Raw genomic sequence first — 25,155 nt, 5'->3', positions numbered from 1 at the left:
CAGCAAGTCCAGGCGTTGTACGGACTGTATTGCGTCGTCTGGGAGACATACAATGTATTAACAATCATACCAACCATGTAATATTGGTTTTTTGTAAATAGGGTTTTTTTGTAATTTGCTCCAGGGAGAAAAAATCGCTAATTTTTTTAATAATATCAAACATATAGCATCTTTCTTTTGCTCTTTACCTTTTGTTTAATAAATAAGCTTTACAAATGAGTCAAAGTTTTTTGCTTCAAACTCTTCCTTTGCCTGATTTTGCATTATCCTTAATTTATGGACATGAGTGTAATTAATATAATATAATTAAATGTATTTCTAAAGTTTTAACGAAAAGCAAGAAAATTGATAGTTTTATTTGAACATAAATGTAAACGACAAAAAATTCGAATTCTTTTCTGCAAAATAAAAGCAGTTGTAAAGACATTAGGATTTTTTGGAAGCCAGAGAGATGAAAAATATGCAACCGCCTTCGCCGAGAATCGAACCACGAACCTCTGGAATACCGACCCAGCGTGCCGTTACACCACGAAGGCACGCTAGCAAAGTGGGAGAAATACCTTATACAGTTAGCGAAGATTACTTAATTGGATACTTACATTTGCTTACTGTGTGACAGATACTCCCAATCAGATGAAATTTTTCGATGACGAGAGCAAAAGATTATCCAGATTGTCTTCACTCAAGACTTGTTCTTAATATATTTTTAGTGCATTTCATTTCTTAAAAAAGCTGTTCACCAGTAGAAGCCCTTCCAAATAATAATCCCATCTGTCTAGCTTTATGTATTTATATTTTTTCCCTTGGCAGTACATATTGTTGTAGGAAACAGCATTCCGAAATTTGTTTCAAAGATTCACCTTATATGATATAAATTTTGTGCATTATGAGTTATATGAACGAAATATAATACTGTTAAGTGAATATAGCGCCAGAGTGTCGCTATGGTAAACAAATACTAGAGTGAATTTTAAAGAATGCATTTATTCTATTGTGGTTTATGCGCTGTCGGCGAAGTAGATTTAATTCAATCCAATAAGTTTAAATGAAATGCAAGAAAAAATGCGTATAATTTAATATTCCGTACAAGGAAGTCATGTGGTGTACACATCAGATTTTTTATTTCAGGATAGATACATAAATATGAGTTTTTAAAAATTTCCACATTTTCAAATTTATTTTACCAAATAATTAGTGTCTGCCTTCTATAACGTCCCGTAACGCAAATCCATCCTTTTCAGGAGGTGACTGACATTTGCCGTAGATATTTGCGTAAGTTCTTGTGTAGAACATCCACTCGATGTGGGAATCACATACTAAGGGGTTATCTAATAAAAAAAAACAACATTTATAGTAAATTCCAATATCAAAATGTTTTTTTTTATAAATTTAGCGAAATTCAAAAACAGAAATTAGAATTTGGTATCATATCTCCATTAAAGGCTTCTAATATTATCTTAAAAACGTATAAAAAATATTTGCATGCAAAGCAATAATAATATTTACCTATAAAAATATTTGATATTTAAAGTAATATTCATGAACATTCTCGATTCAATGACCAGAAATATAAATTCCGAGTTATATTATTTAGATGCAAAGAACATATACAATAAAGCTCTTCTTTATGTCTTTTTTCCATGCATTTTCTCATTTATGCAATTAGTTTCATTTTTTTGTTATAAAAGTGAAATGTTTTTGGCGTTTTTAAAATCTTTCGTAAAACTCTTTTTTGGTATTGGCATGCGGAAAAAAATCTAATAATGTCTGTTTTGTTAATATAGGCAGTCATGAGAAGATATTTCGAAATTTTGATATCTATTAGAGATTAGATGAATAAATCGCATCATATATTTATGGTTTTCGTAGTCTCTGAAGCTTTCTAAAGTTCTGAGTACAGTTAAAATGATATAGTATAAACCTAATTAACTACTTAATAGTAAGGGTTATGACTTAAAAATACAAATTTACACATGTGCAAGAGAATTTCCTTTTGTGTTAGGAAAGTGTACGTAAAAGAAAAGCGAAAAATATAAAATTGAAAATACCTTCTATTTATTGCACCATGCTTCAATTACTTATTAACTTTGATAAACAAAATAATAATTATAGTATTTTTAGAACACGCTTGTGCAAGGACATTTAGAAAATGAATTCACTAACAAGCAAAACATTTGCTTCTTCAGAGATCACTTAACTGCAAAAGAGTTTTTATTTCATTAAAATTTTGAATGATATCAGCATTGTAATAGAATAGCGTGCAAAACCTGTGCAAATTTTCTGATTTTTCCTGTAATTCCGCAAAAACATTAAATGAGAGACGTGAAATTCATACGAGAGAGGTACAATTCAGTACTTAAAGAATAGAATAGCAGCAAAGCAATGATTTATTTGGTTTGGTAAAGCCTCTGCAACGGTCGTTTGATATGATTTATTTGATTATAGCAAGGCGCTTGAAAGCTATCTGCTTAAGGGAAAGGATGCCTTCGTGGAAGCTTTTCTAAGGGAAACTGGCTCGTATACACATGGGTAAAATCACCCAAACGCCCATGCAGTCATTCCGTTCGCCGGGGTTTAAACCCCGGACTGAACTACCAGTGTTCAGAAAAAAGATGAATAGGACGCATACAGTATGGAACTAACAGAAAAAGGCTTTATTGACAAAATGGCGTCGGTACAAAAATATCTTGCCAAGAGGGAGAACAACAAAACTAAAGAGCCATAGTAAGGGATATAACATTCCTTAACTGCAATGGTTGCGTTGCGCAGTTTGTCGATACTTAATATCAAATTATCTAACAGTAATTGGGGTAAGAGTTCCCATTCTTCAAGGAGTATCTGTTGTCTGGTGTTCTCTGGAGTGTAAGATCGTGCCGCCAGGCGTTTCCCCAAAGCATTCCATACATATTCAATAGGATTTAAATTAGAAAGCAAGCTGCCAATCCATTCTGTCAAAATCTTCACTTTGTAGGAGCTCCTCAAGAGCATGAATCCTGTGTGGCCGTGCATTGTCATCCATAAAAAAAAGTCTTGTCCAATGGCACTTCGGAAAAGATGCACGTGAGGAAGGATAACTTCATCACAGTAACAATCTCAGGTAAGTAAACCTCTCTAGAAAACGTGGAGTTCCATCCGTCCGTTTATCATACCTTACCATACAATCTTGCCAGAAGCACTCTAGTGGTCTCTTTCTCTGATTTCTCTCCAATTCTCTCTTTTCCTGATTTCGAATCTTTATATCAGATATCACAATATCAAATGGTGTCTAGAATCGTTTGCCAGACTGAAATGACTCTCATCTTAAAGAGGACATGATCCATTAATGAGGTGTCCACTCTTGTGATCTCTACACGACTGAAAACTGTGCCGCCAATGGGCTGCAGTCAATGGTAAGCAGTTTTCAGGACAAGGGCGGATAGGTCACCTTCACGAGGTCGTCTGTGTCGTGCACAGCTATTGAGTAATGTTGCCCGCTGTTTGATTTCGATCACTTTTCGCCTAAAGGGCGATATATCGGTCATCAGCTACCGTTGTTTTCCATTGCCTATCACCACAAACCTTTCTTACAACTGTACCTGTTGTCTGCAAGGCTTTCCATGCTCGTGAAGGAACTCTTTTTAATTCTAAAGTCTTGAGAGTCAAATAATGCCCCTCAAGCATGCTAATCATTTTACCACGTGTGAAGGCGTCCTGATGTTTTCTCGCAGCCATACTGCACGTACGATCACATTTTCACTTGCAGGAGAGTGCTTGCAAATGCGACTTTCTTCTTTTTAATTTGCCTTGCACGGCGCGCGCTGACCCTTCGCATTTTGAGTGTTCTGACGTATCCTCTAACTTGATGGTGCTGATATCTGTATATTCATCACCTTTCTACTGAGTTGGCCTTTCATTGTACTGATCGCAAAAAGCCCTTTACAATAATTTCAAATTTATATGCTGAAAAATGAATTTGTGGCTTAAGTTTTGTTATCGCTATAAATGCTTTTTTTCTTGCGTCAATATCCTTTAGCTTTCTTGAAATACATGTTTTACTCTGTAATGAATAATATGTTTCGTATCACGAAGTAATGCATTTCAAGAAACTATGGGAGTTTACCCCAGATTTAAGAAACAAGCTGCAAACATAAAGGCAGAATCTAAGTTAAAGAACTAATTTCATTATACTTTTATAAACTATTCTTGATTTACATAAATGTAATTATTATATACCTAACTTTCAGTTCTCAGGATAAGACTAAATTTGTATAACCAGTTCTTCAAAAAATCTTAGCTCCAAAGATTTATCAGACAAGAAATCTCTATTCAGAAATACACCGAGGAAATTTATAACATGATTCTTAGAATCAACTAGATTCATTCTCTAAAGTCTCATCATATGCATCATTACTTACATATGCAATCATAAGCCCGAGAAGTATTTGTTTTAGAATTACGTTGTTTTCTTGAATAAATGAATATATTCCTTTAAGAAGAGAAAAACCTTTCGAGTTCTGAATAAACTTGGTGCTTGTTTTAAAATTTAAGCAAACCAAATCGCCTGAAAGCCAACCAACAGCCTAGCAGCCAACCTTACCAGTTGCTGAAAACTGTAGTTCCACCACGAGACAGTTTTCTTAGACGTTCAGGAAGATATGCTTCCCATTAGGCAGGTAGCCCTCGAGTGCTTCGACGTAATCAAATTAACCAAACCAAATCTAAAATCGCTAGGAGTGAGTTTCATATTTTAAGAAAGAGAGAAACATGTTATAAACAGAAAAAGGGAGAACCATGTTATTACATTATAATTTTTACTTTTCTTTTGCAATACGATGTCAGAAAAAATTTTGGTTTGTCCTGGCTAGTTTCATTTGCACATCTGCCAAAAGTGAACTTTTTTAATAAAGTTGATGATGGGAATTGTTTCATATATCCGACGTTTTTATCATGTTTATCAAGGTTCTATCCTTTTTACTTCCTTGTACGAAGTAAAAAGGAAGTATTGTAATCGCGAAAAGTTTCAGGCAGCATATTTTAACGAAAATATCCATTTTGACCGCTATTGAATGCAATTTAACGATGTTTTTGCGTGATATCTGTATGTAATGACAGAATAAAAGACTCTTTTCCTTCAAAAAAATTATAAAACTGCTTTAAAATTAATTCTGAAGAGAATTTTTCGTGGCGTCTGTACGAACGTATGTACGTACGTGCGTACGTACGTATCTCGCATAACTCAAAAACGAGTAGCCTCAGAACGTTGAAATTTTGTATATAGGACTGCTATAACATGTAGATGTGCACCTCGTATTTTGGTTGCAATCGGCCGCACCAAACGTATATAAATATATTTATATATATATCCACTCTATTACCCGGCTCAGTGATCTCAGTTTTTTTACTCTTATATGTTTGTAAATTGTACATTTTTTGCTTTAAAAATGATTGAATTATATTGTTTTTATCTTCCGGTTAAGGGTTTTATGCCTTTAGTAAATCTGTGTGCAATATTTTTAGAATTATCAGCAATTTTAAAGTTGTTTAATTGCCGCTAAGGCTGTTTTTAATGGCGGCCATTGATGTTTACATTTGAAACAGGAGACTAGTGGATTTGTTGCCAATCTAGAGAAATTTAGCTTCGCAACAACAAAGATAACGCATTCATTTATTATTGCCAATTAAATCATGCTTAATTCTTTCTGGAATTTTTTCGAGGAAATAAGCGTTTGAAATTAACTTCGCAATTTTTAATATAGATATTTTGAGTTTTTATGTATTTTTGCCTTCTCGCGAAGTGAGAACTGAATTAATTAAATGAGAAATACTCAATCGTCTGTCAAAAACTTTTTATTTTGTTGTTGTTTGCTTAATTTCTTTTATACATATTTCTATCTTTATTATAGTATTTGAATAGAACATGTGGCAAAGATTAGATAATTCTTTAAATGATATACATTTTGTGCATTCTGAGTTATAATATGAATGAAATATAATACTGTTAAGTAAACCTAGCGCCAGAGTGTCACTATGGTAAACAAAGTGAATTTTAAAGAATGCATTTATTCTATTGTGGTTTATGCGCTGTCGGCGAAGTAGGTTTAATTCAATCTAATAAGTTTAAATAAAATGCAAGAAAAAGTGCGTATAATTTAATATTCCGTACAAGGAATGTGGTCAATGGAAGGAATTCCGTACAAGGTCATGTGGTGTACACATCAGATTTTTTAGACTTGGCGGAAGGTTTGCCTATTAGTGCAGTATAGAGTCATTAGGTTTTTCTGAAGCAGTAGTACACGGAAAATGAACAATGCCCTCACCGGAACTCGAAACTGGACCTCTCGAATACGCGCCCAGTGTGCTACCGTTGCACTACGAAGGAATGCGGGAAGGAAGGAGAAGATACCTTATATACTCCAGGCGTGACTTGTTATGACTATAAGACCTACTTGTTTGGTTAAGTGGATCGGGGTGCTCCCATTTCTGGTGCTTTATGTACTCCGGCATGGGCTGTTATGACCATAGGACAAAATTGTTTGGTTAGGTGCGCCCACTTCCAGTGCTTGATAATACCTCCCCTTTTAAAGGGCGACTGGGGATGAGGGGACCTATTCGCTTTTCGCCTATTCTCCAAATCGTGATGGTGACGAATTATCTTCCATCACATTTTAGTTCAGGCGCTACTTGTAGAGTCATTAGGTTATTTCGAAGAAGGAGACGTGGAAAATATGCAGTGGCCTCACCGGGACTCGAATCCTGGATTTCGTCGAGTGTACTTCCGTTACACCACGACGGTATGTTGAAAGAAGGGGGAAAATACTTACAGCATAATTACCCCTAGTATTTTTGCTAAGACCTACAGAGAAAAAGATATTTTTGTTGGGAAGTTTGCAAATGAGTTCATTCATTCATTATTGGTGCATGTAATTCACATTTCGGCAATTTAATTTGCCATTCAATCTTAAAACACGTTTTGTTTCATTGAAAGCTTTAAAAGTTAAACCAAACATGCAGCAAAAGGGTTATAAACATTATATCTTACCATCAAGATGTATATCCTCCAGACTTTGCCATATAGGTTCCCAAGTTTTCCGTGGTAATTGAGTTATCATATTTTTTCTCAGAGAAAGGGTACGCAAAGCAGGCATGTAGATAAAGAAATCTTCTGGGATGCTCAGGAGATCGTTGTCGCTAAAGGAAACAGAACTAAATTTATGACACGTTCTGGCCTTTCAAAAAAGCTCTCTTTTATAAAAAAATTATAAGTAATTAAGATCGTAGAGCATTGGTAAAGTACTGGTGGTTCACAAAATTTCACAAATAATAAAATGAATGAAATAAATATCGAAATATATAAGAATTGCAAATTAAAAATATGTCTAAAATTTTAAGAGGTTCGTAATTATCCTTTGAGAAATTTTCAGAAATGTCATTAATAAATCTTATGACTTGAGTTAAACTCTAAGCAGATTCTGTAATTTATTTGATAGGCAAAATAATAGGCATTTTACCTTCTTTCCGTCCTTTGTATTTTATTAACGGTCAAGCGTTACTGGGACATATAATGTTTAGTTATTTTAACCGTAAGAAAATTTAAAATATACTATTTCAGGCAGTTTGAGCTTTAAATATGGAATCCGATTGTGATATCATCACGGTTATAGAAAAAGTTGCCGCATATTTTGCGCTTGTCAAAAGTGACTTTAGTTTTTCATTTTAATATGAGAATGGAACATTTCATGTTATTTCCGGATGCTGCCTTTCCTCCAAACCTCATTGTTAATTACTTGTAGCCTAGTCGCCCAACCGGTATAGTAATTAGCGTCGCTGACTGCCGTGTCGAAGGGCCCAGATTCGAATCCCGGAGAAGACATGGATGTTTGTAAATGTATAGTGTCCATTGCAACATGGAGGCACTCTAAATATGCTGCGAGCCGAAAGGCTTCTCGAGAGGTTGGTAATACGGAGAGAAGGGTGGCAGATCCTTGGACCCCTCCCCCAGTGGTGCTCTCCATCGAAACTGGGGGACGAAACTGAGCTGAGTCAAATCGCACTGTCTCTTGTAAGGTGCTCCAGGTTGTTGCCGACGATAGGCGTACACTTGCCCTCCTTGCCATGAGGATCTTTGTGGGCTTGGGCTGACTATAGGTTAGACAAGTAACCATTAGTAACCAACAACAGCAACAAGTAACCAACAATAGCAACAGCAACAAGTAACCAACAATAGCAACAGCAACAAGTAACCGACAACAGCAACAATTTTAACCTTAGAAACTCATCTTTAGTCATTTAAGTAAATAACCATAATGATTGAAAAACATCCATTGAGTTCTCATTTTTGAATTCAACAGCACTTCTCGTTTCATCCACTTTTACTGTCTACGAAATGGATTGCGTCAACAAGTTCCGACGGCTGCATGTGACCTGGACCGTGGCCTACGATAATGGACATACTAGAAACTGCAGTATTATATAGGATGCGCTTTCAAAACAGCATAAACACTGCACAGCGCGATTTGTCGGTTGGATTACAATAAAATGCTTGAAGAATTATACCTATAAATTTCGAGGAAAAGACTAAGGAAACGTATGACATCAGTTACATGGAAAATTAAGTTTATTGGATATGCGAACATTGGTAATTCTTTTTCTACAAAAGAAGATGCTCCATATCGAAGACCGTAGTGACTGAACACCCTTCAGATACTCTCATAGAAAGAAATAGAAAAGTGTCAGATCTGCCGATCTTGACGAACTCATAACAGGACCTCACTGCTCAGTCTAATCACTTAGCGGTTCCAAGTCATTAGACATAGGAATCATGAACATTGGAATCTCATATTAATTAAGAAGGTGCTCAAAATGACCACCGAGAATTTCAAGGTATGCTTGTTTTTGTTGTGTAATGGCTGACTGAACACTTTCCACCAGCTTGATGTCACAAAAGTGAACGCAATATGAAGACGTTTAACTACGTCTCTTTCTGTAGTAAGTGGTGCTTGACAAATCATTTTTTTTTCAAACAGCGCCACAAAAAGAAATCCAAATGACTGAAAAATATTGGCGAACTCTTAACCGGACTCCCACGTCCAGTTTGGTCACTTGAGTACTCCGTTAACATAACAACTACGTACAAAGGCATAGACATGTGCCGGTGGTCCACCATGGTAGAAATTACGATGAAGATATTTCATAGAGGAAATCAGTTAGTATATTACCGAGAAATATCAAGTATAAATGCCTGTCGAACCATGCAGGTAGACGATATAGTTCAATAATGCGATTATCAGCATGCCAGCCCCCCATTTACAGACCAGCCCGTCTTGATAACACTGCCCGCGGTTTTATGTGAAATGGGACTGTGACTACAGATCGCTATTAGGACTATTGAAGATTTCGTTGTATGGAAAACAAGGATAATTTGTCCGCAAGACACGTGCAATAAAATATTGTCGAATTTAATTTGCTGCAATAAGCTTTCACAGAACATAGCATAGCTGACTGATACTTTCAATGACAGTGATTGATAACAACGAAGTCATCAAAATGCTGACCTGGTAGAGTTCTGAAGTGAAATTGGGGCAATTATTCTGCCTGCGAATACTGCATCTTTCGCACTAAACTACCTACTTACTGTACGTGCATGTATTCAACTCGAAACCTGTTTCCATTAGTCTCAGTACCGAAATTTCTTATGACAGCGTCAGACCACTTTACTCTGTCATAAGAGAGTAAAGTGCTGTGAAGAATTTCTGTTGAGAGAACTCAGTCAGCTTAATTAGTATTCAACAGTATTTCAGTAATAAGACTGAGAAATACTTGAAACTAAGTTATGCTTTCACCAGAATGAAACATGGGATCTGCAATCATCACAAGAAAACATGAAGATATGACTTAATTACTAGTTATATTTCCTTCCTCTATAGGACTTAGTTCTCCGTGCGAATGGCGATCTCTAATCGACTAATCTTACACAATACGTAACTTTACGGGCTTTTTTCTTCAATGGCCAGACAGTCCAGGAGGGTCCCTTGTCTTCCTCAAAATCGAATTCCAAGCTCTTCTATCCCTGGCCATGGACATCCAATTGGTTATTTTTTAAATTCTTAAATCTGTTTCCAAACAGTCGAGCCATCTAAGTTTAGGTCTCCTTCTTTTTCGGATGCCGAATGATCTGGCCGAGAAGATCTTTTTAGTTACTCGATTTTCATCCATCCTGCACAGGTGCCCTGCCCATTTAATTCTCTGAATCCTTATATATTTTACTGTATCTATTTCTTTCAGGATTTATAGAGTTCAGAGTTAGCTCTTCTTCTCCAGATATTGTTACATTTTATGCCACCAAATATGCTTCTCAAAATGTTTCTTTCAAAGACAGAAATGATACTTTTAGCTTTTTCTGTCATTGCCCAGGTTTCAGCAGAGTATGCAAGAATGGGTCTGATTACGCTTTTGTAAATTAAAATCTTTGTTTTTCTGCTAGTGAAGTTAGACTTCAAGTATTTTTTGAGACCGAAAAAACATCGGTTAGCATCTGTGACTCTACTACGGATATCAGGCATTAAATCATTCTTCTGATCTAAATATTTAAATATGCTAATAGTTTCAAATTTGTAATTCCCAATTTCAAAATAGGGGCTGCTGTTATTACCACATGGCATGTATTTAGTTTTATTTTGATTAATTGCTAGATGCATTTTGCTGGCTGCAGCCTATAGAGATGTAAAAACCCCTATAAGTGACTTGGGACTGCGTGCAACTATGTCAATATAGTCAGCAAACGCAATTACGGGCTTTCAGTGTAGAAAAAATTAAAAAACAGGAGGGAAGAGAAAATTAAAAAATAAACTGCGGCTCCACGCAGAATCGAACTCGGGGTCTTTGAGGTTTCGGATTGATGCCCTAGCCATTGTACAAGATTGCATGGGTGAAATGCATTTATTTTTTTCATATTACAGTCAAAGGTCGTTAATTCGGACACCCATAATCCGGAATGATCTATAATCCGGACCTCAAAGCTCCAAACTTTCTGCGCATGCGTCGCGTTGACGCATGAGCGTAAGACCTTTACGGCTGCGAATATCCGTGTGCGCATGCGCAAAATACGTTTACGAGTGCGCGTTTAATGTATAACGGACGGTATAAGCTAAGCTAAAAGTATCTAATTCAGTTAATGTTGCAGATTGCGTTGTTTCTTAATCTTCGAATTGGATCCGGCTTATTATTTTTTGCAGATTGTTAGAGCAATTTTATAAAAGTAAACTTGAACTTTCGATTATGTCAAATAGAATTTCTGATATATATTTACTAATATGTAAAGGATCTACAAAGCGAAAGTATGTTTCGAAGTCCATTAAACAAAAAGTGGAATTGCTGCAAAAAAATGGATAAAGGCATATCCTTTGTTTATCTAAACTTTAACGTTTGTTTATCTAAACTTTGTTTATCTTTAACGCCGCAGCGCGCAATGAATTGGAAGTTGATCTGTCAGCACTATCCTTATCTTCAGGGCAGATGTTTTAATTTTATTTGGCTTATAATTCCTTACTAAATGTAGTATTTCATCTCGATGTACTCCGTCTTTGATATGATTTAAATCAAATTCCTCGTCATTATAATTCGCTTCCGATAGTGAAGAAAGTGACAGAGGTTATTGAAAACGAAAAAAATTTCGATTGACAAATTAGTCGGTATTCTCGACACAGCAATTATAGGACTTGAACAGCGGAACTTTGTAACTGAACAAGAAATTATGTCTGTTTATAGAATTAAAGAGAAAGTATTATCGCATAAAACGAAGCAACTTAAACAACTTACATTGAAAGAAATGTTTAATAAAGTAAACAAATAAATATTAAGCTTTTTTTTTTGTAAATTTTGATACCCTTTAGATCATAATTGTTCTTTATTTCATAAATTACGTTTTCATATTTTTAATTTTATAATTTCTGCATGCCATCTTACCAGATTTAAACTGATGATCTATAATCCGGAAAAATCGATAATCCGGAATCGCCGAAGTCCCGATAAGTCCAGATTAACGACTTTTGACTGTACTTTCTAATTCCGTTATTGTTTTCAGGAAATAGATCTGGCATCTTATCAAAATTAAAAATATTGTCACTTGAAGAAAACATATGTGGCAAGTTATCTATGCACAGTTACTTATTGAGTAACTAAAATTTTTTTTATTGAATTAAGACCTACGTCTCCAAATGGCAATTCATGATGAAATAAAGTTGCAGAAAGTTATTTTTCACTCATTTCGTTTGCCATTTTGGATAGTGCCTTTTAATTATGAAGTTGTACGTTTTCTATCATTAGTTTTCTATAGGTGCTACGTACAAGGAAGTAAAACATTGTGGTGGATTATTTGGGGACTGGAAAGGATTAATGGCATTTAAATGCATTCAACGTGAAAAATTTCTTCAGGATATGAGTAGATCGATTTACGAGCTCAGTCAGGGAAAGAATTAAATTCGTATGCTGATGCACCATTGTATTTCCGGAAACGAAACTGGTATTTTCGGTAAGTTAATGGAGAATTTTATATTTCATACATACTAAGGATAAAGATCCATTTTCAATAATCTATACGTGCCGTTACTAAGGGGATAATTTTATACTCGTGCTTGCTAAGGTTCAGAAGAAAACTTGCTGCATGGACAGAAATTAAGCCATGATGTCGGAACTCTTGTTAAATTGATTCAGCAATTTTCATGTTACTGCATTCAGATTAAACTGAATATTTTTGCTTTCGGAATATTTATTAAAGACACTAAAATAATTGCAGTATCCTTGTCCAACGTTTATGTATATAGTTTAGTACACATACGCAAGACCTGACAAACGTGTTCATGCCGCAGAAAATGAATTCTTTCTGAAAGGTAAGCAACCACTCACGCACTGCAGACTGAAACTCATTGTCATCTTTGAAACTGGTTCCAACAGAAAATGTACCCAGCTCTTACCTCCGATGATGGTATTCCACAGCAATGTTTCATCAACAATCTCATACCGATGAATAAGTTCTTAGGTAACATCGAATTTCATTGCTTCATGTGAGGTATAGGGCTCTTCGAGTACTCATCCTGAACACATTTTTTTGTATTTCAGTACATCATGAATTATATCACATGCTGATCCAATATTAATTTACAGTAGGGATGCATTTTTTTTGATTATGAAGGTCCAGCCCATTTCCTTTACCATTTTCTGAACTACTTTAAGATTCTCCTCTGCAATACCTGGACCCAGCGAAGAGATTCCTCCACTATCGTGACGCTAGTTTCAGCTCTTTGATACGTTCTTATACCTGTTTGCGCACTAAAATTTCGTCCTTCATAGGCTTTACTTTTTCTGTTAGTAAAATTCACAGACTATTACATTGCTCTTTTAAGTGCATTGTTGCTAGATCATCCTAATTTTGTCAAAATGTTTCCAATGGAAAGGTATTTTCAATTCTCTTTCCTACATTTGTCTGTGAGTCTCAAGTGTGCTGACACCCTTTGTAGCTCAAGATCACCATTTTTATTCTCTACTCTACTCTATTCTAATCTAGGCAGTAATGGTGTCTGTCCTCCATCTAATTTAATCGGGGAGGGTAGCCGCGTGCAAGGGATATTTATTCTGTAGTAAATTGAACTGACCTAGAAACCATTTGTTCAACAAGATTTAAATATTATCCTGGTTATCGCTCTATGAATAAAAGAAAAATTTAACGATATACTGTAAGAATTCTGTATTCTCTTATACTTTAATGAAATTTCCTGCAGAATTAAAAATGGAGATTAAAAACTTTTATCAAGTTTCTTTTAATTATAACTTACTCAAGTTTCACGTCAGAGAGATAGTGAGCAGGATACGGCAGCATGGATCGCTTCACCGAACCAAAGCGATTCCCGTCCAGATGGAGAACTTTCAGGTTATACAAACTGGCAAAAGCTCTGTCTCCAAGTTTTCGAATGCCGTTATTGGAAAGTATCAGAGTATGCAGCGAGACAGGTCCATAAGCAAACCAGTCATTTCCTAGCTCATTGATGTCGTTATGCGACATATCCAATTTTTTCAATCTGCGCATGTGACTGAGATCCAGTTTTGTAGCGCTGTAGTCTTCTTTGAAACTGGCCATAATTTCTAGTTCCTAAATATTAACACATCAAAGCATACAATTTATTACATAACCACACACCAGCATACATATAATTACATACATATGTATACATATATGAATATATAATAGATCACAAAATTAAAAAAAATATCCCAATACATTTCTGCACAATATGCTTCAGAAAATTAATCAATTATAGACAAAAAGTAAGAAGTTTAGAACAAAATTCACAAAGACATGAACGAAATTAAATTCAGTACTGTATCGTCATCAGGGCATTGGTGCAATGAAAGAAAGATATAAATCAACCTCTTTCTGAAGTAACAAAGACACAACGTTTAAATTTTAAACCTAGAAAAACAATCATCAAATCACCTGCATTATATTTATTCGATGTTTTTTTCTTTTACAAATTATTCGTTTTCACTGCACCATATTTAATTCTACATTACAGGATTTTTCTAAAGTTTTTATTAATATTCATCGGTTCAAAATTCTTAATTTATCTAAATATAGTACTTAGCACATTTTAAGCTTAGCAAACAGTACTTTGCCACTAAGCAGGTGGAATATATTCTTTCATTTCAAAACGTTCTGGCTGTAATATTACAGGTTTTAAGAGTTAACCTCTTTTTTTTTTAATTTAATTTTTATTTATATTTTTATAACATATTTTTTAGATCAAATTTTCATTTATTACTTTTTCATATTGTTGCGTGCGTAGGGGTTCGTTATGAAGTGAATGCACAAGTCCGATGAAAAATGACCAAAAACTTTTTTATTATCACAACAAAAATGCTTAAATTTTCTCAAATTATCATGCAGTATTACAATATCTCACAGTAGTTATCTTTTAACTACTCAAATGTACAATAGAACGTAATTCAAAACAGCTAAAGAACGCTAATCCGCGAATTCGCTATAATCAACAACGGCAGTTTTCTAAACAACAACAAACTAAGCAACTACTACAAAATGAGATGTTTTCCTCCTTTTATAAGATTTTAAAATCACGCGCTAGAATGTTCCCGTACTTTCTCGAAATCAAAAAGAGATATTTATTTATTTAATGCACGCGCTCTTGTATTTTCAATTTTCCGGCTTAGCTTTCTTTTAATATTCGTCACGCGCTGCACTGCGCGAGAAATAAAACCATTTAATTTATAATTCAACTAACATTAGCTTTTTAAATACCAAATTCGTAACACTGCCCCCTTCCCAAGGACTGCACGTCCCGGGCAGTACAATCCCTGGACAGGAAGCTAAACTTACAACTGTGGCATAAACATTACATTACAATATCAAACAACATGAACAATAAATGCAATAACTAACTTAAACAAATCAAATGCTATCAAATACTAAATACAAAACAAAGACTAAATACAAATCAAATACTAAATGCAAATCAAATACTAAATACAAATCAAATCAAATACACATTTAAAAACAAAAAGGACCATGGTCTGATACTATTTACAATTATTTACATTATGTACTATGGCCATAGTAATGAGCTAACCTGTCGTAAGAGTTCGAAGACTCACGGATCCGAACCACGATGTCATTCGTGTTCCGCTCCGCACTGTATATGGACCATCCGAAGGTGACTGCAATTTAGGACTCAGTCCTTTTCGTTGAATCGGGTTCCACAACCACACCTTGTCTCCTTTGTTGGATCTATGTCTAGTAGCTCTTGTGTCGCATCTGGTCTTCATTTTCTCCGTCGCCAAGTTGACTCGCTTTCGTGCAGAACGGTGCATCCCCTCAAACCTGGGCGTCTTGGATGTGTTCCTCAGGCGATGAAGGCGCATCCAGGCGACTAAACAGGCGGTCACAAGGCAGACGAAGGTCTCGACCGAAGAGCTTCTGGGATGGAGAATAGCTGGTAGTCTTGCGTTTCTTTTCGACCCTGGTATGATTTCGGCAGCTTCCCGAGCTGGATCTTTCGGACAAGGCGTCGACATTTCCAGGCGAGGATCCCTTTTGAGGATGGATAGTCATGCCATCAGATGCTGAAAGCAGCTTATTGTTTTTGAAATCTAAGGAAAAATTGTATTTCCTTAAAAAGTCCAATCCGAGTATGCATGGATCTGTAATATCCGCCACATATGCCGTGTGATGGTAGGCGGCACTTCCAAACGTGATGTTTACGTTTAACTTCCCAGTTATGTCGATCTTGTCACCAGACGCAGTCTGAAGGGTAACACAGGATGGCGTCCAAATAAGTTTATCTTTAAACTGTTCAGCTAAATCTTTCCTAATGATGGTAACATTAGCTCCTGTGTCAATGATGATATTGCAAGGAACTCCATCGATATTCCCATTGATGGACAGTCCGTTATTGTTGCCACTCACTATAGAGATCTTAAGCGCTTTAAAACAGGGTTTCTCATTATCTGGCAACCTCCGTTCCTTGATATGGTCATTAATTTGTTTCCTGCGTCGTTGCTCAGAAATTGTCTCAATTTTCGTACCCTGGGGTGTTCTGCAATTCTTTCGTACGTGGCCTTCAGCTCCACAGTTCCAGCACTTTGGTTTCTTGTCAGTCCTTTTCCTTCCCGTGGCATTTAATTGTCTGTTTAAATCGTATGCCTTATTTTCCGTGCTCTGGGGAGTTCTGCAGTTCCTTCGTAGGTGGCCTTCAACACCGCAATTCCAGCACTTTAGGGTCGGTTTCGTTTCACCACTATTCCGTCTTAAGGCATTCACTGGTCTTGTCAACTCATCCATTTTATTATCCGTGCCCTGGGGTGTTCTGCAATGCCGTCGTAGGTGACCTTCAGAACCACGTCTCCAACATCTTACAGCCACTTTGTTCTCACTGCTACTCCGTATCAAAGCATCGACTTGTCTGGATAAATCATCTAAACGAGCCATCAATTGGTCCCCTGGGTCGTGGACTCGCACAGCTCTGACTGGGTAGCGATCTCTAAGAGTTGCTTGCTGGGCTGCCTCCAATTTCACGGCGTACAACAGAGCGCTTTTTACATTCTTTACATCTGCCATTCGTAGAGCCTTCTGTATTTCGGGATCCCGGATGCCATCGACGAAATATTGCAGCGACAGGATTTCCCTCGTTTCTCTCGGGCACTCCGTAAAGGCGAGGTGGGACAGCCTTTCAACATCCGTGGCGAGTTCCTGGAGTGATTCGGTGGGCTTCTGTTGACGGGATTTTAATTGAAGCCTGCTGTAGTCTTTTAAACATTTCTCGCCAAAGCGCAGCTCCAATGCGCCGGATAGAGCTTCAAAGTCAAGTCTTTGGTTTTCAGGAAGCGTCTTCAGGATATCCGCTGCGTCTGCTCTCAGCGAAGCGGCGAGATGACAGGCCTTAGTTTGGGAATCCCATCCATTCGCATCCGCCACTATAGAAAATTGTGTTTTATACACTTGCCAGGAGGTCTTCCCATCATAAGTGGATAACTTCAGAAAGGGACGAGCAGGCATGGGTAAAAATTTAAAACCATCACTATTGTTCCCTGCCGTCGCTACGAATTTCTTTAAAATATCCACTTCTTTGGCTACTGCAGAAACCCTATCATCAATTTGTTGTTCGATTTGGTGTTGGACGGCACAAACTCTTCCTTCTATATGTTCTTTTACAGAAGAAACTCTTTCTTCTATTTCTTCTTTCACCGAAGAAACTCTTTCTTCAATTTGATCTTTTACAGAAGAAACTTTTTCTTCAATTTGTCCAACTTTATTTTCAACTGTGTCAATTCTGCCTTCCATAGCTTCAAATTTATTTTCTATTATGCAGGTAATTTCTCTTTTCATTTCTTCTTGACCAGCTTGAACGGCTTTCATTTTGTCCTTAACGGATTCCTGGCCCAATTTCATTTCTTCTTTAAATGAGGCAAAGGCTGATATTAAATGCCTTAATTGCTCTTCCATCGCTCTTGTTATTGGCATTCAAATGCCACTTCTGACACCAAAAATTGTTGCGTGCGTACGGGTTCGTTATGAAGTGAATTGCACAAGTCCGATGAAAAATGAACAAAAATTGTTTTATTATCACAACAAAAGTGCTTAAATTTTCTCAAATTATTATGCAGTATTACAATATCTCACAGTAGTTATCTTTTAACTACTCAAATGTACAATAGAACGTAATTCAAAACAGCTAAAGAACGCTAATCCGCGAATTCGCTATAATCAACAACAGCAGTTTTCTAAACAACAACAAACTAAGCAACTACTACAAACTGAGATGTTTTCCTCTTTTATAAGATCTTAAAATCACGCGCTAGAATTTTCCAGTACTTTCTCGAAATCAAAAAGAGATATTTATTTATTTAATGCACGCGCTCTTGTATTTTCAATTTTCCGGCTTAGCTTTCTTTTCATATTCGTCACGCGCTGCACTGCGCGAGAAATAAAACCATTTAATTTATAATTAAACTAACATTAGCTTTTTAAGTACCAAATTCGTAACAATATTGTTGCGTGCGTACGGGTTCGTTATGAAATGAATGCACAAGTCCGATGAAAAATGAACAAAAATTTATTATTATCACAACAAAAATGCTTAAATTTTCTCAAATTATCATGCAGTATTACAATATCTCACAGTAGTTATCTTTTAACTACTCAAATATCCAATAGAACGTAATTCAAAACAGCTAAAGAACGCTAATCCGCGAATTCGCTACAATCAACAACAGTAGTTTTCTAAACAACAACAAACTAAGCAACTACTACAAACTGAGATGTTTTCCTCCTTTTATAAGATTTTAAAATCACGCGCTAGAATTTTCCAGTACTTTCTCGAAATCAAAAAGAGATATTTATTTATTTAATGCACGCGCTCTTGTATTTTCAATTTTCCAGCTTAGCTTTCTTTTAATATTCGTCACGCGCTGCACTGCGCGAGAAATAAAACCATTTAATTTATAATTCAACTAACATTAGCTTTTTAAATAACAAATTCGTAACACTGCCCCCTTCCCAAGGACTGCACGTCCCGGGCAGTACAATCCCTGGACAGGAAGCAAAACTTACAACTGTGGCATAAATGCATTAATAAGCATTACATTACAATAATAAACAACATGAACAATAAATGCAATACATAAAACAAATCAAATGCTATCAAATACAAATCAAATACACATTTAAAAACAAAAATGGACCATGGTCTTATATTATTTACAATTATTTACATTATGTACTATGGCCATAGTAATGAGCTAACCTGTCGTAATGAACGACTTTAGGTTTAGAGTTCGAAGACTTACGAATCCGAACCATGACGTCATTTAGCCTGTTTAGGATTGTGTGCGAACCATCCCAAGGTGACTGTAAATCAGGCCTGACTCCTTTTCGTCGAATCGGGTTCCACAACCACACCTTGTCTCCTTCGTTGGATCTATGTCCAGCAGCTCTCGTGTTGTATCTGGTCTTCACTTTCTCCGTCGCCAAGTTCACTCGCTTTCGTGCGGAACGGTGCATCACTTCAAAACGGGCCTTGACATCTTGGATGTGTTCCTCAGGCGATGAAGGCGCATCCGTACGGCGATGAAACAGGCGGTCACAAGGCAGACGAAGGTCTCGACCGAAGAGCATCTGAGATGGAGAATAGCTGGTAGTCTGGTGTTTCTTTTCGACCCTAGCATGATTTCGGCTGTTTCTCGAGCTGGTTCTTTCGGACAAAGCGTCGGCATTTCCAGGTGAGGATCCCTTCTTAGGATGGATAGTCATGTCTTCAGATCCTGAAAGCAGTTTGTTGTTTTTCAAGTCTAAGGAAAAATTGTATTTCCTTAAAAAGTCCAATCCGAGTATGCATGGATCTGTAATATCCGCCACATATGCCGTGTGATGGTAGGCGGCACTTCCAAACGTGATGTTTACGTTTAACTTCCCAGTTATGTCGATCTTGTCACCAGACGCAGTCTGAAGGGTAACACAGGATGGCGTCCAAATAAGTTTATCTTTAAACTGTTCAGCTAAATCTTTCCTAATGATGGTAACATTAGCTCCTGTGTCAATGATGATATTGCAAGGAACTCCATCGATATTCCCATTGATGGACAGTCCGTTATTGTTGCCACTCACTATAGAGATCTTAAGCGCTTTAAAACAGGGTTTCTCATTATCTGGCAACCTCCGTTCCTTGATATGGTCATTAATTTGTTTCCTGCGTCGTTGCTCAGAAATTGTCTCAATTTTCGTACCCTGGGGTGTTCTGCAATTCTTTCGTACGTGGCCTTCAGCTCCACAGTTCCAGCACTTTGGTTTCTTGTCAGTCCTTTTCCTTCCCGTGGCATTTAATTGTCTGTTTAAATCGTATGCCTTATTTTCCGTGCTCTGGGGAGTTCTGCAGTTCCTTCGTAGGTGGCCTTCAACACCGCAATTCCAGCACTTTAGGGTCGGTTTCGTTTCACCACTATTCCGTCTTAAGGCATTCACTGGTCTTGTCAACTCATCCATTTTATTATCCGTGCCCTGGGGTGTTCTGCAATGCCGTCGTAGGTGACCTTCAGAACCACGTCTCCAACATCTTACAGCCACTTTGTTCTCACTGCTACTCCGTATCAAAGCATCGACTTGTCTGGATAAATCATCTAAACGAGCCATCAATCGATGAAAAATGAACAAAAATTTATTATTATCACAACAAAAATGCTTAAATTTTCTCAAATTATCATGCAGTATTACAATATCTCACAGTAGTTATCTTTTAACTACTCAAATATCCAATAGAACGTAATTCAAAACAGCTAAAGAACGCTAATCCGCGAATTCGCTACAATCAACAACAGTAGTTTTCTAAACAACAACAAACTAAGCAACTACTACAAACTGAGATGTTTTCCTCCTTTTATAAGATTTTAAAATCACGCGCTAGAATTTTCCAGTACTTTCTCGAAATCAAAAAGAGATATTTATTTATTTAATGCACGCGCTCTTGTATTTTCAATTTTCCGGCTTAGCTTTCTTTTAATATTCGTCACGCGCTGCACTGCGCGAGAAATAAAACCATTTAATTTCTAATTGAACTAACATTAGCTTTTTAAATAACAAATTCGTAACAATATGTTTAATTGCTTCTGTTTTACGTGTTTTTTTGCACTCGGTTCACTTAAAATGTAAATTATTATTATTTTGATGCCACAATTTTTTACCTGACCTGTATGGTTTCAAAATTAACATATGTTTTACTTTTTCATGTATAGGGCTTGTTTATATTTGCAAGTTTTGTTTTTTAGACTCAATCTGCTCAAAATAATATTTTATGCATTTTTAAATTTGTTTCTTCTTTTCATGTTATAATTTTGCAATTTGTTACACTGCTTACTTCGGCCTGAAGTGGTTGCACTGATAAAGACGCAGATTACTTTGATTGTTTTTCTTAGATTATTTTATGTTTTAAATTTTGTGTCTTTGTTGGTTCAGAAACAGGATGTTTTCCTTACTTCTTTCACTGCATCAACCTCCTGATGACGATACAGAAAATATAATAAATTTTTCGGTTCGGGCATGTTTTACACCCTCCCCCTTTTCTTGTAGTTTGTCACTGCCTTTCTGGTTTTTGGCCTCCCACGTGATTTATTCCGAATTGAATATGTAACGAATTTTAAATGTATTATTTATTTCAATTTTTTTGCATTATATATACATAAATTGTATACATACGCACATTATATATATTGTTACGAATTTGTATCTTCAGAAGTAATTTTAGTATAATTATAAGCATGGTATCGCTTGTATAATGTAACATGAAAGCCCTCAGAATGCGAAGCATCGCCGGTAAAAATAACTCTCCAGTGCAAGATACTCGCCGAGTGTGCTACCGTTACACTACGAAGGCATGCTAGGAGAAGGTACAAAATACCTTACATACTCCCCCTTCTAAAGGGCGATTGGGGATGACGGGACTCAATCGCTAAATCCTGGTGTTAACGAATTAACGACCACCACCTTTTTGTTTTCCAGGAATTTTACTTTTAGGACTAACGCCTCTATGCCATCAAGAATGTATATCTTGCTCAACTCTACAGGACATACCAAACTTACTAGAAATTATTTATGTATCGACGCTGTATTTTTTATAGTTTGCTGCATTATAAACTTTCAAAACCCTGAAAAAGAACTAAGAATCACCTCGTATTTATCACAATGTGTCCTAAACTAGTATCAAAAATAGACACCTAACGCTTCTCTACGTATAATAAAATAAAGCATCTGTCCGTGTGTGTGTCTTTCGTTCATGCTTGTGCGTAAGCTAATAGACCCAAGGTTACGAAATTTGGTACATAGGTGCATCTAGATAAAAGACAGCGCACATCGAAGAGAATTTTTCAAAATTCGAATCAGATTTTTTTTTTTAAATTTTATCTTTTTTGATGAAATAGCATCATTTTGAATAGTTTCATTCTTTTGGAAATGGCAACAGTTTTTCATTCAATGCTTTGTATACTGGACTGTTGACTGTTGAGAATATGAGATAAAATATTATTAATTATACTTTCCTTTTCAGAATTTTTTTTTTGTGTTTCTTTCATGTTATTTATTGCTTATTTCACTCTTTTTAAGATATTGAAAAGTTTAGCATGATTTATTTTTAGGAAACAAAGTTTTTAGCTTCCTTTATACCATTTGAATTCTTAAGATTTTGCTACGGGAAGTTGGTTAATTTATTTATTAGGATAATAAATGTTGGTATTAAGGGATACTGCATATTTCATTGTAATGTTTTAATACATAATACACTTTTATTGAAATCAGTGTTTTTTTTTTTTTTTTTTTTTTTTTTTTAATAAAGTTGTTCTGCAGAGTAAAACTGTGCCGTTTTTAATGTTTGGTATTCCCTTTCGGCATTTTTCGGTATTTCGGCATTTTTCCGATAAAAGCCAAGACGAAGGCTGTCTGCGTGGCGGCTAGTAGTAAATAAGATAGAGATACATGTAATAAATATTTACTTATGACGCATAATATTTCCACTATATAGAACATAAGATATTATTATATGTGGTATAAAGCGATACTAATATCAATAATTTATTTTTAACTAAAAAATTTTGGAAATTTCTTAAAACATTTTGCCAGCCGATATCTAATACGTAATTAAGAACTATATATTCTTTAAGAACTTACTTCCAAAGTGTCCTCTAGTCCTCGAAGTGCAGGTCCAGTAACATCGGTCAAGCTGATCAAGTTACAGTGGGAGATATCAAGTTTCTTGATTCGAAGTCCTTCAAAGAAATCTGAAGCTAGAACTCCTAAATTAATTTCGTCTAACTGGACAGCGATATTGTCGATTCCTTTGACAGTGTCCAAGACATTTCTCAGATGTGAGTAGGATATATCTCTGTCGCAAGACAAAATAAGGCTGAATTCTTCGTCAGAGTCATCGCAACCGCAAGGTGATATAACTTCATCTGCTGGGCATTTAGCAGAATAAGCAGAAACACCGGAGACAGCAAGGACTAGGAATATGAGGTTCGCCCAGGATCTCATCTTTATTGGCAGACTGTTTTAATATTTTTATTAAAAGAAAAAGATAAATGTTTAAAAAAGTAGCATTCATAAGGCATGATATTTGAATAATGATTTAGGTGTATTTCTAGGTTCTTAAAGCTGCATTTTAAGAATATTTAGCACATGAAAAACATTTATGAGTATAATTTTTATCATTTTGTTTGATCTAGAATGTGCATTAATTTTATTAACTTAAAAAAAAAAAAAAAAAAAAAAAAAAAAAAAAAAAAAAGGCTTCTCTGACAAATGAAATATTTCCGGGATACTACGTCCCTTGTAAGGTTTATCCTAAGTTTTTACCAGTTAATTTTTAGTTAAAGCCCCTTTCCTATCTTTCTTAATTTCAGCTTACAGTTTCCTGTCAGAACGTGTTTTCAGAATCGCGGTTAAATGCAAAGTATTTAAAGTGAAAGTTCTACTGACTTCGTTAGAGAGCCATGGGTTCTGACCAGTACGGATTCGCCTTTTAGGCTACACTCTCTCTAAGCTACACTCATGTCCATAAATTAAGGATAATTCGGAGTCACGCGGAAATCGAACTCTAAAATAAATATATCACCTGTAAAATCCCTACACACATCTTCAAGAATCATATGCAAATTTCAGGAAGTAACCAGATGACACCTATGGTACGTCACAATGACAAGAGCGTAAGAGTATGATATATAAGCAATACAGGCAAAGAAGTAAAATTGTTCGCAGGCGCTTTATAAGCATTTGAGTGCAATAACCGAATAGTTATGACACAAAGGACGCATTTGGATGATTTTTTACGTGGTAGAATTATCGGCCGTCTGGAATGTGGCCGTACCCAACTGGAAGTATCAGATGAACTTGGAATTGCCCAGTGTCATCTCCAGGCTTTGGCAACGATTCCAAGATGATGGTAATGTGAGTAGACGGTACAGCACAGGTCGCCCCAGAGTTACAACGCCGAATGAGGACCGGTATTTGGCAGTTACTGCTAAAAGAAACAGGCGGAGCACAGCCTCAGACCTGTCTCGTCAGCTCTCTTCAGCCACTGGTACGACAATTTCAAGGCAGACGCTTAGGGCAGATTGGTCTATATGCTCGTAGACCTGTCAGATGCGTTCCACTTACTTCAACTCACTGTCGCCTGCGGTTAGCCTGGAGTAGAGAGCATGCATTGTGGACACCGCAACAGTGGGCTTGTGTGATGTTTTCGGACGAGTCCACGTTTAGCTTGCAGTCTGATTCTCGCCGGGCTTTCATATGGAGAGCTCCAGGTACCCGTGACCACCAAGAAAACATCATTGAACGACACCGTTACGGTGGTGCAGGAGTGCTCGTTTGGGGTGGAATTATTATGGGTTCCAGAACTGACCTGCATGTTCAAATTGGAACCATGAGCCAAATCTATGGGGACGTCATTCTGGAACAACATGTACATTTGTTTCGGGGCGCCATGGGCGCACAATTTGTGTTTATGGATGACAACGTCCGTCCTCACCATGCAAACATCGTAAGCGAATGCCTTCAATCGGAGGATATCATCCGTATGGATTGGCTAGCATTCTCACCGGACTTGAATCCAGTAGAGCACGTGTGGGACATGCTTTGCC

The 25,155-nt window shown here is 36.4% G+C and overlaps 2 protein-coding genes across 2 annotated transcripts in view; one reads left to right on the top strand and one right to left on the bottom strand.

Annotated features, from left to right (window-relative positions):
- Positions 1-25,155, top strand: part of LOC118196299 (uncharacterized) — a 175,850-nt gene that overhangs the window by 3,220 nt on the left and 147,475 nt on the right. The gene's annotated exons all lie outside the window — the stretch shown is intronic.
- The window catches only part of LOC118196301 (osteomodulin-like), a 27,845-nt gene continuing 3,784 nt past the window's right edge, over positions 1,095-25,155 (bottom strand). Inside the window, exons 2-5 of the mRNA XM_035367722.2 lie at positions 23,189-23,564; positions 13,806-14,119; positions 7,019-7,167; positions 1,095-1,328 (exon numbers count right to left, since the gene is read on the bottom strand). Of these exons, the coding sequence (XP_035223613.1) occupies positions 1,192-1,328; positions 7,019-7,167; positions 13,806-14,119; positions 23,189-23,551 (963 nt within the window). The 5' untranslated portion in view covers positions 23,552-23,564 and the 3' untranslated portion in view covers positions 1,095-1,191. The remainder of the gene's footprint in view (positions 1,329-7,018; positions 7,168-13,805; positions 14,120-23,188; positions 23,565-25,155) is intronic.

Source organism: Stegodyphus dumicola, chromosome 7, assembly GCF_044657685.1.
Source record: "Stegodyphus dumicola isolate Sdum_Otavi_A_Nest chromosome 7, ASM4465768v1".
Taxonomy (NCBI): domain Eukaryota; kingdom Metazoa; phylum Arthropoda; class Arachnida; order Araneae; family Eresidae; genus Stegodyphus; species Stegodyphus dumicola.
This window is presented reverse-complemented; position numbering and strand designations above follow the sequence as displayed.